Source organism: Oryx dammah, unplaced genomic scaffold (assembly GCF_014754425.2).
Source record: "Oryx dammah isolate SB20612 unplaced genomic scaffold, SCBI_Odam_1.1 HiC_scaffold_21, whole genome shotgun sequence".
NCBI classification, from domain to species: domain Eukaryota; kingdom Metazoa; phylum Chordata; class Mammalia; order Artiodactyla; family Bovidae; genus Oryx; species Oryx dammah.
The window spans coordinates 24,391,777-24,407,671 of NW_024070205.1; the positions used below are offsets into that span (position 1 = coordinate 24,391,777).

The window sequence follows — 15,895 nt, forward strand, 5'->3', positions numbered from 1 at the left end:
GAGTCTGCTCAAATTCATGTCCATCGAGTTGATGAAACCATCTCATCCTCTGTCATCCCCTTCTCCTCCTGCCTTCAATCTTTTCCAGCATCAGGGTCTTTTCCAATGAGTCAGCTCTTCACATCAGGTGGCCAAAGTATTGGAGCTTCAGCTTCAATATCAGTCCTTCCAATGAATATGCACAAAGTACTAGATCCAGAGTGAGAGGAACAGTTAGAATCAGGCTTAAGGCTTCCCCTCCATCTATGGAGAAAGAGACAGAATTTGGAAATACCTTTCTCCCTACACATTTAAAGTTATTTAGTCCTTACTTTAAAAATGGCTTCCTGGGTGGTTCAGTGGTAAAGAATCCACCTGCCAATGCAGGACGTTCAGGAGACACTGATTCGATCCCTAGATCAGGCAAATCCCCTGATTTGCAAACAGCTTGGGAGGTAAGTGTAAAGCACAGAAATCAATGTGCCCACAGCAGACAGTGCTCATGCTTCCCCAGCCTCAGCCACTGGATGCCACAGTCACTTCTGGGAAACATCTGAACTGTTGCACGCTTGAATTTTCTATATATCACTTTTTAAAAAAATTATTTATTTGGCTGTGCTGGGTCCCAGGTGTGGCACATGGGATCCTCAGTTGTGGTATGTGGGATACCCTGGAGGAGGAAATGGCAACCCACCCCAGTATTCTTGCCAGGAATATCCCATGGACAGAGGAACCTGGTGGGCTATAGTCCATGGGGTCACAAAGAGTCAGACATGACTAAACACATTCCCCAATTACTTCTCATATTATCAGAGATGCCCTCTCACACTCAGAAACACTGTACTCATCTATGAGCTAGGCCACAGATATTCAGAGAAGGAAGAGTTAGCTTCCTGCAGAAGGCATTGAGAGGTGAGTAAAAAGGATGAAGGATGGAGGGGGATAAGAGAAGAGGGAAGGCAGGGATCCTGTTGACATGAGCACATGGGAAAATGAAAAACCATCCAACCAGAGCAAAGATGCAGCTCAGGGAAAGAAGAAAATGAGGTAAGGTGGGTTGAACGAAGACATGTTTCAGTCCCTCAAGTGAGGAAGGGAAGTTTTGACTTAATGCCATACCTAATAGGGAGCCAGAGAGGGCTCTTAATTCGAAGCACAGTCTGGTGACGTATAGTGCAGTGGCAATACTCAGGTGAGGGGTAATACTCTGACCACGGTTTATGTTGTAAGCTGGGTTCCCTAGAAGCAAAGTCTGACACTGGGATTCTTGTTCAAGCCATTTATCGGGCGAGTGCTCTCAGAAGTCGGTGGGGGAAACAGGATAGAGCAGAGAGGAGTTTAACAATGTGATCTTGGTGGGAGATTAGCATCGGTCTGATCTCCAGGGAAGCTCTGGAGCAAGAACTGCTCCTCAGGATTGGTCCCCAGTGGAGCAAAGGGGCTGGGATTTGGGACTACCTCCCCCCTCACATCAGGCATTGATGAGTCTCTGCCCCAAGGCATGGGGGAGGGAGAGGGTAACTTCCAGAGTGAAGCAACTCCTGTTTGGGCAATAAAGCTGTCAGTTGTTAGCAGCTGAGTTTATGTCCACTGACCAGTTAAAGGGCATCTGGGTAGGGCACCACCAGAATCCACCACATCACAAGCCAAGTGTAGGGTACCGGTAACCCAGCAAACAGCAAATAGCAAACAGTTATATAACATATAATATATAATTAACATAAGGCTTTAACTCTCAAACAGGACAGGGAAACAGAAAGATCCAGGTGACCCTCCATCAGCCATGTCACCTCTCTGGACTTCAGCCACGTTTTCAACAAAACAAAGAGCTTAGCCTAAGTCATCTCTAAATTCCCTTCCATCTGCAATATTTTCAATTCTATATCATGGTGTATTCTGATAGATATCAAATGTCACAGCAAAGCAAGAGGACCCCAGTTCAGCAAGCAGGTAGAAATCAGGAGGATTCCAAGATCACCAGCAATGTAGGGGTGGGGGCAGTTCAAAGTCTGGGCAGGGAGGTCAGAATCAGAAAGATCCAGAGCACAGCCAGCCAGAGCAAAGAGACAAGAAAATGCATATGGGAAAATATCACCAGGAAGGATCTGGGCTCTGCCTAACTCTGGACTTCTGGGGTTTGCACCTATTAGATCAAAGGCTAGGAAGCTTAGAGGCCAAGGAGACAGTGGTGGGAAGGCCAAGGGGCTGGGCCAGGGGGGTGGGGGTGCGTGACTGACCAGATAGCTGAGTGCAGAGGTGGCAGTGCAAAGATATAACAGACAGATCCGAGAGACAGGAACTGGCGTCAGGAGACAGGCGACGATATTCTCTGACCCAGTAATGGGAGCCTCAGGAGGCTGAAGCAGAAAACAGGAAAGACAGTGTAATTAAAGGTGGATGGAACCCCCTCCCAGGCTATTGGGTAGGATGTCCAGATCCTCTGGACCCTCAGGATCCACTCTGAGTTCCCCTGATCAATGCTCCTACCTCCTGCTTCCTATCACTCACACCAAAGGAGTCACACCCCCATAATGCTGCTCATCATTTTCAACCCAAACTCTGGTTTGGAGTGGGAGGTGGAGGAGGGGCAGAGGGCAGGCCTAGGCCAGGAATCCTATGGCTCAGAGCTTGTCAATTACTGGGTCAGTACTTGATGGCAGGACCCCTGAGCTGACCTGCAGTGGGAACTCACCAGCAGAACTGGATGGCTTTTTTGCAGGAGGAAATTTGGGGTCTGGTAAGGTCTGATTGGGCTTCCCTGGTGGCTCAGTGGTAAGGAATCCGCCTGCCAGTGCAGGAGAGATGCAGGTTCAATCTTGGGGTCGGGAAGATCCCCTGGAGTAGGAAATGGCGACCCATTCCAGTATTCTTGCCTGGGAAATCCCATGGACAGAGGAGCCTGGTGGGCTACAGTCCATGGGGTCACAGAGTCAGACATGACCTAGCAACTCAACAACAACAACAAGGGTCTGTTTGATAACCAGCTGGGAAGGGCTAAAAGTGAAAGCAATTCCAGTACTCCTCCTCTTTCCCAGAACATCTGTTTTGAGGCCACAGTTGCATTCTGCCACCCATATCCAAAGCCACTGCAGCCAGGCTCACTGCGATCTTGGCTCTTCTCCACAGGGCTGGACAACATACACAGGATCACGTCCCAGGGCCGCTACGAGCTGCGCGTGGACATGCGTGACGGGCAGGAGGCCGCCTTCGCCTCCTACGACAGGTTCTCTGTTGAGGACAGCAGAAGCCTGTACAAACTCCGCCTAGGAGGTTATAACGGCACCGCAGGTACCCTGGCCCCCAAGCAGCCCCCGATGGTAGTGGACGTGCAGTAGGGCCCCACACTCCAGGCCGAGCTGCTCTGGGCAGTAACAGCAGCACCCACAGAGCTAGTGAAGTCCCCGCTGGCCAAGGAGGAGGGTGGAGGGCTGGAAGCACTGGCTCTGGTCAGGCTGCCCCCGACCTGGATTGAAACAATCCCCTGGAGGAGTGCATGACAACGCACTCCAGTATTCATGCCTGGAGAATCCCATGGACAGAGGAACCTGGCGGGTTACAGTCCATAAGGTTGCTAAGAGTCAGACATGACTGAAGGGACTTTGCACGCACGCAAGCTCCTCACCGCTCAGGTGACCTGCAATCAGCTTCTCAAGGACTTCAGTTTCCTCATCTGGAAAATCTTAATAACGGTGCCTGCCCTAGTTCACAGAGCGGACAGAAAAAATAATGTGATAAATAGAGTGAAAGTGCTTTTTGAAGTTAAAAAAAAGTACCATGTAAGGGTGAAAGATTATTTTTCTTGTCTACATTAGTCAATATGGGCTCTCATCCAGTGAAAGCATAATCATCTATTGTCTGGATAGAAATCTCCCCTGCAATGACAGCTAGGAAAATCATCTTTGAACTAATGAAAATAAGACAGATGCCCCCATTCTGAGCTGTCCCCTCCTCCTTCAGCAGTCTTCATCACACCTCCATCAGGGAACAAACAACAGCTCTCTATGTCCCCCCACAGGCCACATGTCTTTTCAGTCCTCCACAAGAACCCATACAGGGTCACGTTTTCTGTAGATTTTATGACACTTCCACTAAGTACAACAACCATCTCTGTTGCATTAAGAGTTTTATCAGGACATCATATTCCAGTCTGATTCTTAGGCTCTGCCTATCTATTTCCCAGGTTCCCTTCCAGTACATATCTTAAACCCTGTTTTGCCAAATATTCCAGTATTTGGTACATGGAGTCATTAGTCCTTTCATTAACTCCAATTATATGGCTAAATGCTAGGGTATAAATTTAGCAACATGTTCAAGACTCTTGGAGTTAAGACCATCAGAGTGTTGCCTCTCCAACGACTGCATCTGCTCAGCTCTTTCTCTACTCAGCCAGATGTCTTTTCTCCAAAGAGAAGACATGCTTTCCCTTATTGTTGTTCACAGGAGAGATCATGCCCCATGGCAATCAGACCTGCCCAAAGTGCCCCAATAAACGATCCAATTTACCCACACTTCAGATGTAAAATAGTCATTTGAAATGGAGTGTATTACACAAAATGTCAGACCAAACCATTTCAGAAATAACCTGATACCAACCACTCCCTAAGATTAGAATCGTGCCTGCAGAAATCCGTTCTTATTTCTCCCACAGAAAGACAAGCAAGCCCTCCCACTTACTCATATGGCCAAGCCCCCTCCCTCCTCCTCAGCAGCCCCAGGCTGTGCTCTTACCTGGCGAACTTGGGCCCAACCTCGGCAGTCTCTGTGGAGCTCTGTCTCACTGCTGGACCCCACGAAGGTCACAGCTGTTGGACTGTGCCCTACTCTCACATTTCAGAGGCAAGTCCCACCAACAGTTTGGCCAATCATCAAAAATGAATTGCAGTCTGACCTCTTAGGTCAAATATTCAGTTCATCTTCTTCAAACCGTGAGAAGCTAGGCTTATGTAGGCCCCTTCTCTGGACAACTTCACACAATGGTGGTTCTTTCCAGATTGGAAGGTCTCCAGGGAGGAGGAGCCATCCTCTCTCTGGCATTTACTATTGCCCAAGTCCCCTGGCCTTTGTTTTGCATGATGCTCATCTTTATTGGCCCCACTAGAACAGTGGCCTCCCTGGCCTTCAACGCCAAGTTCAGTCCCTTCTCCCATCTCCATTGTTCTCAAGTCTGCAAAAATCCAAGTCTCTAACCAGGACTCTTAGTTGAATTGGAGCTGAACATTGCAAGTCAAATTATGGCTAAAAGGTTGTTGAGCAACCTCTAAAAGTTCATCATGCGAATTGTGAGGACTCATAAGGAGCATAAGGCATGACCTCTGCAAGAACTAAACTTTTATCCGAAAAAGAAACAGTTTGGAAGCAACTCACCGCAAAATGAATGGTACTCATTTCCAGTTTAACGTGCATTCAGAGAAGGGGGTCCTGGAGGTTGAAGAAGTCCTCATGAAAGCAGCAGCATTTGGCTGGGATCCCAAGGGGAAAGTAAACATTCCAGGGAAAGAAAATCCTGGGGAAGAAGTCACAGAAGGAGCAGTTAGTGTGGAGGGAGGGCAAGTGCAGAGGACCTGGCTGCCCAGGACAAGGTGTGTGTTCAGAAAGAATAGAAAGGAAGCAGGTGGAGTAGGGTGGAGTCAGACCCTGAAGGGCCTTAAAGCCGAGGGGACAGAGGAGTTCTGTCTTAATATGGTGGGCAGTGGGGAGCCATGGTGGGTCCTGAGTGACATCGTGGACGTGGAGTTTCAGGAAGATCCAAGTGTCAGCCATAAATAGGATAAAGCAAACCCGAATGGAGAACAGAGACCAGCTGGAGCTGCTGCATTAATCTTGGTAGATCACAAGAGCCTTGACTGATCTTAGGAGTTAAGAGAAAAGCATAAATCTGAACAGCAGTTTGAGAGAGAAAAACTAAGACTTAGATAATAGATGGACTGAACATTTGAGGTGAATTTATGAAGTAGGAATGGGAAGGGGGCCAGATCTGGGGAGGAGACAAAGACCAACATCAGGATCATATCTGAGACAGCAGCAGGCAACATCCAAAGGAGAAGCAGGAGAGAACAGTTCCCAGGGAGTGAGGAGGGAATAGTTCCCAGGGAGGGCAGCTCCTAGGTTAGAGAGATAAGCAGGGGATGAGAATATAGAAACGTGGGCAGAGACGAAATAGGGGACTGATGGTAAAGAAAGACTTTGCGACCCCATGGACTGCAGCCTACTAGACTCCTCCATCCATGGGATTTTCCAGGCAAGAGTACTGGAGTGGGGTGCCATTGCCTTCTCCAAGAAAGTAGGATTAAGCCAGGATTTTTTAAGACACAGGGATTGAGTATGAGTCAGGGTGAGAAGAGATGAAAATGCTAAAATATCAATATATATCTATCTCTATCTGTATCTATATGAAAAAAAAAGGAAAAAAAAAAGTAAGAAATCTTTTCTGCCTTCTCCAGGACCTGGAAGAGATGAGAAAGAATGAGTTGTAGGTCAGTGGGATTAGCTCTGGGTAGAGTAAAGCCTGGTTTGTTTAGAGACTGAGAGAGGGAGATAAAAACGATGGGATAGAAATAATAACATATGGACTTAGGGACCAAGCTGGCCTGAATGGACCAGGCTTCCGTATAAAAGAAAGACCATCCTCCTAAGAATTAAACTGTGACCAGAACCACTTGGAGGCATTGAGCGGCCACTGTGAGTGTGGACTCAGGAAGCCACAGGATCAGAGCCATGAGTTCCCCTGGCTTAAAGTGACCTCAGAAGCATCTTAGACAACACTCATTCAATAGCATGAGTCCCTTCACGACATCTCTAACCACGAGTTCTGCCAGCGGTTTGGCCAATAGTTATAAATTAATTACAGCTTGATACCTTACTTAAATACTCAGTTCATATGCATGGCCTGCACTAAATCCCAACAAGAAAACCCCCAGCTTCTAAAAATAGAGATATCCCCATATTCCCAAGTAGTCTATCCCATTTATCAACAGCTCTAACTTCACAGTCGCTACCTACTGATCCTCATACTTCTCCAAAGAGTGTTTGTTTGGTGGAGTTCTGCTTGTTTACTAAATAGCCCATCAAATATTTGGAGTCGGTGATCTAGAACCTTGTCTCCCCTTACAAGTCTGCTTTTCCCCAAGATACAGCCCTGGTTTTCCCAATCACTTCTCTAATATGGTTAGGATTTTCTTATCATCTTGCTTCCTACGGACAGAAACTCTAGTTAGCTAATGTCCCTCTTCACATGTGGACCCAAGTTCTGAACGAGCGGATATGGGACGTGACCAAGGCCTGGGGAAAGCCAGGCTGCACAGTGGTGACCCGGATTATCCAGGGCAGCATGACTCATCACTGTCCCCTCTGAGACACAAGGAGCCATCCATGCCTGTATCCCAGTGCTGGCCTGGAGGAAACAGGCAGGGATGGCGAAGTGGAGCTGAGTGAACACAGTTCTGAGCAGAAGGCCAGGGGAATGAGGAACTGAGCTGGAGAGAGGAGCACAGGTGTAGTGGATCCCAGGAGTACGTGGAGAAAGAGCTCAGTATAGCCAGGCTGAAGCTGAATAGACACAGAGAGGTAAGTGGAAGTTCTCTGAAGCAGAAGCCAGGTTTGTTGGGCCTGGGCCAAATGTCCAGAACGTTGTAACAAAAGAATGACAGATTCAAGGACAGCTTCAAGCATGTGTCTTTTTTCCCAGGGGACTCTCTCAGCTACCATCAGGGCCGCCCATTCTCCACGGAGGACAGAGACAATGACATAGCAGTTACCAACTGTGCCATGTCATACAAGGGCGCTTGGTGGTATAAGAACTGCCACCGGACCAACCTCAATGGGAAATACGGCGAGTCCAGGCACAGTCAGGTGGGTGAAACTCTGCCGCCGCATAGATGAGCCAGAGCCGTGCAGCCCACTTGCCTTAGCCTCATGTCCTAAGTGCACAGGTGGGCCTTGCATTTCCTTTTAAAAAAGATACACTCAGAGTGTTGAGAACGGACTATTTTAAAGAGGAAAATAATGCAGACACTGAGATAAGAACAGGGCAGAGTCAAAGGCAGAGGAAGAAAAGGGGAACACACCCGGACCCAGGAGCTAGAACTCACCCAGAGAAACCTTGATGACCAATCAACCCCCATTTCATTTCCTCCTCTAGGATATCCCGTGAAGAGCTTATCAAGTTCAGGGACAGCTTCATCCAAAGAAGGTTCGGCTCGGCTTCATCCAAAGAAGTATCCTAGGAAGGGAGAGAGCAGAAATAGCAGTGTAAAAGAGACCATGTCTCCCATTGGAGACTACACATCCATCGGCTGAGCTGGGCGATAGGGTGACCAACTGGGAGCTCTCTGGTTTTAGCACAGGAAAGGCCAGCAGCCAGGGGCACCCCTTAGTCCTGCGCAAACCAAGATGGTTGGTCACCTGATAGATGGAAACCACTTAACACTCCCATCAGGAGTGAGCAGTCAAACACAGTTATGCTTTTCAAAATGCTTCTATACTATTGGGAATCTGAAATTCAGATTTACTGGTGCATGCAAATCCTGAAAGCCCAAAACAGAAAGCCAGTGATAAGGAAAGACCTGCTACACATTCCTATTATAGGCCCAGACCACAAGCATGCCTAAAGAGAAAAGCTAGAAAAAAAAAATCTCTGTGTTTTGGCCCCTTTTGTCGGGGGAGGGAACTTAGACACAAAGCTTCAAGTTAATGGAAAAGGGCTAAATGTTCATCTTAGATTCCCCGCTCTCAGCACCCTCTTTCTTTTCAGGCTGGGAGTTTGCTTGAGTGGGGAAAGGTGATCTGACATGCTCATCTTTCTCCTTCCCAGGGGATCAACTGGTACCACTGGAAAGGCCACGAGTTCTCCATCCCCTTCGTGGAGATGAAGATGCGCCCATACAGCCACCGTCTCATGGCAGGGAGAAAACGGCGGTCCTTGCAGTTTTAAGCAGTGGGTGGCTACGAGCCAACTGACCTATTCTGTCATTTGTTTGTACTTTATAATATGAAACAAGGGGTGGGGGCATAGTAATGTGCTTTGCAACATGTTAAGAGTGTTTGAAGGAAGCGGGATGTAGCAGGAATCAGTTGAGAATCAGCAGCTCCTGGTTTCTGCTGCCCCCGGGCCTGCTCCTCAGTCTCCATGCTCCCTCCTACCCAGCCATCCCTAACCATCCCCCCTTTTGCCAGCAAGGAGGAACAGTGAGACATTTTCTTAAAAGACCAACTCAAAGCCAGATCGTGGAGTCAGACCGGTGACAGGCACGTGCCTTCTTTCCTGCCCTCCTTCTGAGATACCCTTAACTTCCAGGAACCGAGCTCTGGTCACTGCCTTCAGTGGCCGGGTTCTCACACCAGCCCCGAGAAGAGAGAGACAAGCCTCAGCAAGAGAGCTTTGCCAACAAGTCCCCTTAAAAGGAAACGGATTAACCTCATCCTGTCCCAGCAATCCAAGCCCTTTGTAATGGGCCAAAGATTCTCATCAAACATTCTTAGTCTTACCAGCCAAGTGTCCTCTGTCACCTTCCAAGTGGAGGGGCCTATTTTCCAGCCAACCCATCCTTTGCCCACTTCCATCCTACCTTAAGATCCCCTGTGGCCTCACAAACCCAGCCACTGTTTTGGATTCTAGTTCCCAAGGTGCTGCTTGCACCTGGCTTGGGCTGCACAGCGGCCATGTGCCTGAGGGTCATAAGTCCCTGCCCCCTCCCTCAGGTCAACTGTCTTTGGAGCTAGGAGGGGAAGAGAGCTATGGTTCATAGCACTTTGGGGCAGGCACTGACGAAAGACAGAAGAAGCAGACCTGGGTTCCCCTCAGAACCTGCCATTGAGATCACAGGTGCCATGGGGAACATAGATCCCACCTAGCTCCATTTTTTCTATTTCTGGTCCTATTTGTCATGGATTCTTTTTCCCTCAATTGCAAACTAAAGCCTCAGTTCTGAGGCTCTCATTTCAGCCAGGCCCTCCTTAGGGCAAGTGGCTTAATAAGAGTCAGGAGAAGTCATATGACCAGCCAGCCATTCCCCTGACTGATCATCTCTGGGAAGAGGTGGCATTTCAGGGTTTGGGTTTCCGTTTTCTCCTCTTTCTTTTGGTCCAGTGAGAAACAGGAATGACCTCCTTAATGAGGTGAGCTCACGAGAAGCCTTTCTCCATCTTCTTTTATTATTCTGCCTTTGAGAGGAAAAATGAAAAGTGCCAGAGGAAATTACATCTAGAAATCCAAAGGTGAATAGGGGAGAAGTATGGGCCTACCTCCCGTTTTATGAGATGTACTCTCTTTGCTAGCATGATTTGATTTTTACACCCAAGAGAGCTGGAGGCTCTAAAGCCATGAACCTTCAACTTCTCCAACCAAATGTCAGCTACGAGCATTCCTGTGGTGTCTGCCAAAATTCATGCCCAGTCTCCCCGGCCTCTTGTTTCCTCCTCTCTCTTTTTCCTTAAGGCCTCAGGTTTGGTTTTGTTGTTGTTGTTGTTTGTAATATCCACCTTTAGTCAAACTGAGACATCCTGGGCCTTTCCTAGCCAATCACTGGATGAGCCTGAGAGTTGACAGTTTTCTAACGGAAACATGCCCAATGTAACTGAGCTCTATTAAGCAGGGAAGGACAGTCCCTCAGGCTGGCAACCACGTTTCTGATGCAACGAGGATGGAGTCAGCTGCCCCTTGCCCTCTGCCTTTAGTAGGTCTTCAAGGTCTTGTTCACCGTCCACGGCCACGGTGTGGGTGTGACTGTCAGACCAGTGGTGGAAATGGAGGTGACATTCCCATTTCTCAGTTCACCGTGGGCTTCAGAAAACTAGGGGGAAGGAAGAAGAAACAGAAACAATCCTTTCAAGAAACCCGTTAATTAAGATTTAGCTAGACAGTGGGAGCCCAGGGAGCAGCAGGAAGCTTGTTGGACGAGGAACCTGGCGTTGCAGGGGTGGGCCCAGTGCTGCCGTGTTTTGGTGCTATGACTTCGGGAAGGTTGTTTCACCTCTTGGGGCTTCAGTTTCCTCATCTGGTAGGATGAGACTAGAATGGCTTCTAACTTCCCTTTCAGTTCTGACGGTCAGTAAAGCTAGTCCATCAGAGGATCTGAACATGGAAATTGGCACTGGTGAGCGAGCACAACTAAGCAATGAAAATTCACTAGAAGCCCTGCTTTGTGAAAGAGAGACAAAAAGAAAAGCTAATTCAGAAGTCATCAGTAAAACATATACACATGTACATATAGACACACACACACACACACACACACACACACGAAAACATTGCAGAGAAAGACTGTGCCAAGAAAGTGGCTGGACTCATTTCATCCATAAAAGCAGAACCCAGGGTCCCGGGTGGTACGAACACAGCCCACCTCATTGAGGGAACTGAGACGGGAAAAGATGATGGGTCCTCATGTTGTCAATTCAGGTGAAAGCCAAGAAACATCAATGGGAACCAAAATCTGTCTTCTACTGGAACCATTTTACCCTATGGAACATTTTTATAAATAGTATCAGCAGCATTGCCTAGATTCCTGTTAAAGAATTTCAAAGCAAAGAAAGGAACTTCAGAGACCAGCTCACCTAACTTCCTATAAAAAGGATTTATAGATTCCTTTTATTAGGTAGAGTGATTTTCTCACAAGTTTTCACCAATGTTAAGAGACACTGTACGTCAATATCTCCCCAAGGCCCATGGTCAACTGGACTCAAAGCTTCATAACATGACTCATGGATTCCTGCTTATTCTGCTTCTCCAAGCACCTGTGCTTTTCCCAAAGATAGATCCAGAACACAATAGTCACAAAGAGCTCACCTTCACACACCACAGTTTCATTCGAGGGACTCAGAAGGAATAGAGGTGGACTCTGCTCAGAAGCAGTTTAACGGCAAACATCAGGATATGTGCTCATAAAAAAAGAAAACACCCTACCAATGACCTCAATAGGCTCACCACCTAGACCCAAGAGCCAGTTTCTTCTTCTTGCATCTCCCGATCAGATAATTTCGAATGCAATAAACACTTTCTCCAGGTTTATTTCTAGAAGGTGAAGGGGCAGAGGTAGGGAAGAGATGACAAATTTGTTGAAAACTCCTGCCAGCCTTTAGACTCCCTTGTGGCTCAGTTGGTAAAGAATCCACCTGCAATGCAGGAGACCTGGGTTCGATCCCTGGGTTGGGAAGATCCCCTGAAGAAGGAACAGGCTCCCCACTCGTTTTCTGGCCTGGAGAATTCCATGGACTGTATAGTAAGTACTGCTGCTGCTGCTGCTGCTAAGTTACTTCAGTTGTGTCCAACTCTGTGTGACCCCATAGATGGCCGCCCACCACGCTCCCCCATCCCTGGAATTCTCCAGGCAAGAACACTGGAGTGGGTTGCCATTTCCTTCTCCAATGCGTGAAAGTGAAGTCTCTCAGTCGTGTCCGACTCTTAGCTACCCCATGGACTGCAGCCCACCAGGCTCCTCTGTCCATGGGATTTTCCAGGCAAGATTACATGGGGTCGCAAAAAATCAGACAGGAGTGAACAACTTTCACTTCAACTGGAGGAGGGAAACTTGCTAAGCATGACCACAAGGTGGCGTTGACATCTCCCAGTTGCCTTCTGATGATGGGGTTGAGGACACAGTGCCTCCAGATTTTCAGAACTCATACCAGACCAGGACCCAGGAAAACTAGCTGACTGAGCTGTAAAAGAAACAACAAAAATGGTAGCAAGAAAATGCAAAGCAAAATTCCAGAAATAGTTTAATCCACCCTACCCTTCATCTACCAGATCCCCACCCCACTACTCATGGAGTATGTAAGACACCCAACACCTATGCCCTCCCACCTGGGAAGCCAGCAGCTCTCTGCACAGTGAAGCTCTTATTTCAAAGACAAATGTGAAGAACCAAGGTTGCCAATGAGTTCAGTGCCAAACCAAGCAATCTTTAATGACATTTATGCTTTCAAAATCCAGTCCCAGAACCAAGCCATAGATTAAGGGACAACAGGTCATTATGGAATCTTCTCAAAGAGCCCTTTTAAAAGCATCATTTGAGAGCGGACTTATGACTTCCTCTTTGTCCTCTCTCCTGAAGAATAAATGGGAATCTGTGAGAACAGTGGGTGCAACAAGCAGAGGGGGTTGAAATAGACTAGCTAGTGGCCTGGATTTGCAAATACTCCTGGGGCATGCAAACATTTTTCTTTTTCTTTTTTTACCCTCCACTCAGATTTTCAGGAAAGGTGGAACCACTTACTTAGGATATGTGCTTTTCTATGGTTTGCTTTCTTATCACCAGTCTCCCATTCAATCTAATCCCTTACTTCCATTTCTCTCCCTCCAAGGGGGACACTAGGGCATCCCAAGTGGCTCAGAGTCTGCCTGCCAGTGCAGGAGACGTGGGTTTGATCCCTGGGTTGGGAAGATCCACTAGAGGAGGAAATGGCAACCCACTCCAGTATTCTTGCCTGGGAAATTCCATGGACAGAGAAGCCTAGTGGGCTTCTGGGAAGAGCCAACTCATTGGAAAAGACCCTGATGCTGGGAAAGATTGAGGGCAGGAGGAGATGGGGGTGACAGAGGATGAGCTGGTTGGATGGCATCACTGACTCAATGGACATGAGTTTGAGCAAACTCTGGGAGATAGTGAAGGACAGGGAAGCCTGACTTGCTGCAGTCCATGGAGTTGCAAAGAGTCAGATATGGCTGAGTGACTGAACAACAAAAGGGGGAACTATGTTTGTATCTCACTGTCCATTCTTAAAACTTTGATAAGGAACCTCAGAAGGATTCACACTTCAGTTTCAATAATCCCAAGAGGGTGGGGTAATCTACTTTCACTTGTCTCAAACTTGCCACAGCTGCAAGAAGGACCTTGGGACCCCAGAGGCCTGTAAAGAATCTGGGAAGGTTAGGAGTCTTGCTTCTTGCACATATCTCCAGACACCAAGAGCTGCTGATTCAGCCTCCCTGGGTGGTGTGTTTTCCTCTCAGTAACAATGACAGAAAGGTTCTTTGCTCTAAGGACGAGTCATGGGGCCCTCAGGGTCCCTTGGCTAAGACCCTGAAGATCTTTGACTAAATGCATCCCTAAACCTTTGTTGCTTCTACCGCTCAGCCCCACACAGATGGGACAGTTTTCCTCAGCAATTCTGGAGCATTCTGTTACTACCAGGCCAAATGAGCACCCACAGTCTAAAGGAAAACTCTTAAAAACAAATAAGGAAAAAACTCCAGGAAAATGGGTGTGTTGGTATAGGTCCAATATGAAAGAATGGCTCGAGTTCATCCTAACTGTATCCAGGCTGGATTTATGGTCTATTCTGGGCTCGTCAAGCTTTGAGAAACAACTGGGAAGGAAAAATTAAATGCAAAACACAAAATAACATAAAAAAGAAGCAGATGGGTCATTGGAGACTAAAAGCAAGCTCTTTAGAGATGGCCCCGAAGTAAAAATAGCAAATAAACAAAACAGAGACCAGGCGTGAGGAGCCCTGGAAAAGGGACCAGCATTAGTCCTTTGAGTTCTGGCCCCTCACGGGAGCTCCTGTCAGTTCCCCCGCTTCACACGAGGAGGAGCAAAGGCACCAGAGGTCTTCACACCACAGAAATGAGAAGCAAAGCGGCTTTCTTTGCTTGCTCCACCTGTCTGCCTGGACCTCGCTTTTCCTTCACAGCAGCCACAAACCCAATTTGCCATCTCCAGCATTTCTGATTAATTTTTCAAGGTCACCCCTTGCCTGAAGCATGACTTCATTGCACCTGCAGCACTTCATTGTCCAAATGTCCTTGGCAAACCTCGCTGTCTTTGGACAGAGTTGCACTTCCTCCCCACCGGAAATTCTCGCTCCTTCCCCAAGCTTAATAAGGCTACTGCAGAGCATCCAAAGAACACAGATACTGTTCCTCAGAAAAACCCCTGTCTGCTGTTAATTTCCTAAAACAGCTCCTCATTGTCGGCAGTGAGGCTGGACTGGTGCTAAATTTCCAATTCATTTAACCCTTCTGGTCTCACGGTTCCACTCTCCCAGGTACTAGCATTGGCTCATTGGCACCAGGGTTTCATGGGCGGCAGTGCAGATAACCCAGGAGGCCTGGAACACCAAAGCCTTGAGAGAGGGTTTGGGTCCAGATGCGTGGCCAGGAGGTGAATGCATGGATGATCACATTGTTTTCTATTGTTTTCTTCCCATCACTGGTTTGGCAGCCCCCCAGGAAGACGCTGTGTTGTTCAGTGATATGCTCAACACAGCTTCCAAACAGCAAGTGTTGGGAACCTTCAGAGCTAGAAGGCCCTCTGAAGCTCATCTAAGCCATCCCTCTCATTTCATTCTCCAGGAAACTGAGGCCCAGAGAGGTTAGGCAACTTGCCCAAGTTCACACAGCTAATTAGTAACAGAGGTGAGATTAGATCTGCCATAGGCTCTTAAACATTTCTCTCCCCAAATGAAGACTAAGAGAAACGATATTGATTATATACCTTTTATTTTCCAGATACTGTGTTAGAAGCTTGACATCTGTTACTTTGTTAAATCTTCACCACATCTTGACCCAAGTTTAATCATCTTACAGATGAGTGAATAGAAGAACAGGATGATTAAGTAACACCCCCAAAATCACACAGCTGCTAAATAGAACCATAATGGGAAGCTCTCTAATTCTAAAGTTCGTGTTTTTGCGGCTTCGTGAGGCTGCTGCCCTTTATATTTACTTAGCCAGGTGGCCACCAACTTGGATTTGCTAATGTCCTTCCTCACAAAGGGGCCACTTCCTCTCTCCTCTCTGTCTTTTAAGAAAAGGGAATTCTTGCATCGTTTTTGCCACATACTCCAGGGGACCTTCAACCTCACCATCAGAAGTAAGAAACATCCTGGCAACGTTTTCATTTTTTTTTAATTTGGGAAATGAAGGAGAGGGTCTCTGTGGGTTGGGAGGAGAAGATAAGGACCAGAATACAAACACTGT

At 47.5% G+C, this 15,895-nt stretch overlaps 1 protein-coding gene across 1 annotated transcript in view; it reads left to right on the forward strand.

Moving 5' to 3' along the window:
- The window catches only part of TNR (tenascin R), a 93,591-nt gene extending 81,730 nt beyond the window's left edge, over window positions 1-11,861 (forward strand). The window contains exons 19-21 of the mRNA XM_040263923.1: window positions 3,106-3,267; window positions 7,664-7,827; window positions 8,789-11,861. Coding sequence (XP_040119857.1) covers window positions 3,106-3,267; window positions 7,664-7,827; window positions 8,789-8,908 — 446 coding nt within the window. The 3' untranslated portion in view covers window positions 8,909-11,861. The remainder of the gene's footprint in view (window positions 1-3,105; window positions 3,268-7,663; window positions 7,828-8,788) is intronic.
- Window positions 11,862-15,895: the final 4,034 nt, after the last annotated feature.